At 58.9% G+C, this 1882-nt stretch overlaps 1 protein-coding gene across 1 annotated transcript in view; it reads right to left on the bottom strand.

Annotated features, from left to right (window-relative positions):
* Window positions 1-1882, bottom strand: part of NPDC1 (neural proliferation, differentiation and control, 1) — a 51479-nt gene that overhangs the window by 10446 nt on the left and 39151 nt on the right. The window contains exons 4-7 of the mRNA XM_010007882.1: window positions 1624-1690; window positions 1116-1200; window positions 888-967; window positions 694-790 (exon numbers count right to left, since the gene is read on the bottom strand). Coding sequence (XP_010006184.1) covers window positions 694-790; window positions 888-967; window positions 1116-1200; window positions 1624-1690 — 329 coding nt within the window. The remainder of the gene's footprint in view (window positions 1-693; window positions 791-887; window positions 968-1115; window positions 1201-1623; window positions 1691-1882) is intronic.

The raw sequence follows: 1882 nt of genomic DNA, 5'->3' as shown, positions 1-1882 counted from the left end.
GGGGGGGGGGTTGGTTCTGCAAAGGGCTGCTATGGCTCTCTGCTCCCGGGCCTGTGGGGCAGCACTCCCTAGGGAGCAGCCCCATGCTGTGACACCCAGACTAGGGCACTCTCTCCGGTGGGACCTGGCCAGGGCACATGGGGTAAGCAGAGGAGCTGGACCATCTCAGGGTTTCATAGAACCACGCAATGGTTTCAGTTGGAAGGGACTTTAAAGATCATCCAGTTCCAACCCCCTGCCATGAGCAGGGAGGGACTCCTTTCACCAGATCACGTTGCTCCAAACCCCATCCAACCCGCCCTTCATCACTTCCAGGGATGGAGCAGCCACAGATTCTCTGGGCAACCTGTTCCAGGATCTCACCACCCTCACAGAAAATAATTTCCTCTTAATATCTAACTTACATCTTCCTCTCCATTTCCAGTTTTAAGCCATTAACCCTCATTCCATCACTGCCTGCCCTTGTCAAAAGTCCCTCCCCAGCTTTCCTGCAGCTCCCTCAGACACTGAAGGTGCTCTAACGTCTCCCCAGAGCATTCTCTTCTCCAGGCTGAACACCCCCAACTGTCTCAGCCTTTCGAATGAAGGACGTGTCCTAAGGTTCCTCCTTGCAAGGACCTTCACATCCCAGCCAAGTGTTGGATCCCACCCTGCACACAAAGGGTCCCCCTGGCTGCTCTGTGCCCACCATACCGGAGCCAGTCCAGGGCACTCATACACAGTGAAGTCTCCATCCTCATTCTCCTCATCAGATGATGCGGTGTCTGGCAGCTTGGGCTCCTCTTTATGCCTGGGAAAGAGGATGCAGAAAGGGGGTGAAGCACCCCAGTTAATGGCAGGGCATGGACCACCAACCAGGGCTGCTGTGTGCTCCCTGGGCTGCTTACTTCTCCATGGAAAGCATCTGCTGCTTTTGGTGCTGGTAGTGGTACATCTGGGCACTCTGAGCCAGTGTCTTGTCCCCAGGCTGCAGAGAGAGCAAGGACAAGCATGGAGGCTGGGCTCCAGAGAGCCCCGAGCCTGGCTGGGGGTGTCCCCCTGTGTCAGAAGCCCCTTAAGCAGAGCATACATCTAGCCCAAGTGCAAACGCCCCAGAAGGGACATGGGGGCCTTACCGAGATCTTGTCGTAGGGCAGGGGGCTGGCCACTCGCTGTGCTGAGTAGTCGGCTTTCTGTGCCAGCCTGACCTCCTTCTGCAGCCTGCCAGGGGAGAGGAGTCAGCAGAAGCCCCCAGAGCCCATGACTCCACATAGGAGCCAGCAAACCCCAGGGGAGCTCAGGCCTCCCACCCCCATCCCCATTCCCTGTGACAGCACCCATGAAGGGTGGCACCCCCAGGCACAGTCACCTCCATCCTGTGGGGCCTGGGCACAAGGCACTGACGTGCCAGACGTGTCAGCAACCAGTGCCACAGCAATACTCAGACCAGGTGCCACCTGCTCCCAGGAGTCTGTGCCTGGCATAGGGAGGGGGGCACACTCCAGCCCTGTACCTGCAGGGAACTAGCAAGGGCAGCTATTGCCTCTTCTCCTACCTGCCCCCAATATCTGGGAAGCACCAGGACACTGGGATAGGGCACAGGGACATGGAGGGACTGGCTGGTACCAGCAACCTCTGGCTCACCTGCACCAGCAGACGGCAGCCACAACCAGTGCTGAAACCCCGGCCACTGTGCACACTGCGATCAGCCCTGCAGAGCCAGAGGGGGACACAGAGGGACAGCGGGTGAGCCTGGTGCCACCAGCCCATGTTTCCCTAGCCACGATGTGAAACCCCCTCCCAGGAGCCACCCATCCCCAGGGTCTCACCGAGCACCACATCATCATTTGAAGGGAGGGGCGACGCTTCCACTGGGTACTTCTGGACTGCAGCAGTGGTGGTG

Source organism: Chaetura pelagica, unplaced genomic scaffold, assembly GCF_000747805.2.
Source record: "Chaetura pelagica isolate M959 unplaced genomic scaffold, ChaPel_1.0 scaffold252, whole genome shotgun sequence".
In the NCBI taxonomy this organism is placed as follows: Eukaryota; Metazoa; Chordata; class Aves; order Apodiformes; family Apodidae; genus Chaetura; species Chaetura pelagica.
Note: the sequence above shows the minus strand (reverse complement) of the source record. Positions and strands in the feature narration are given on the sequence as shown.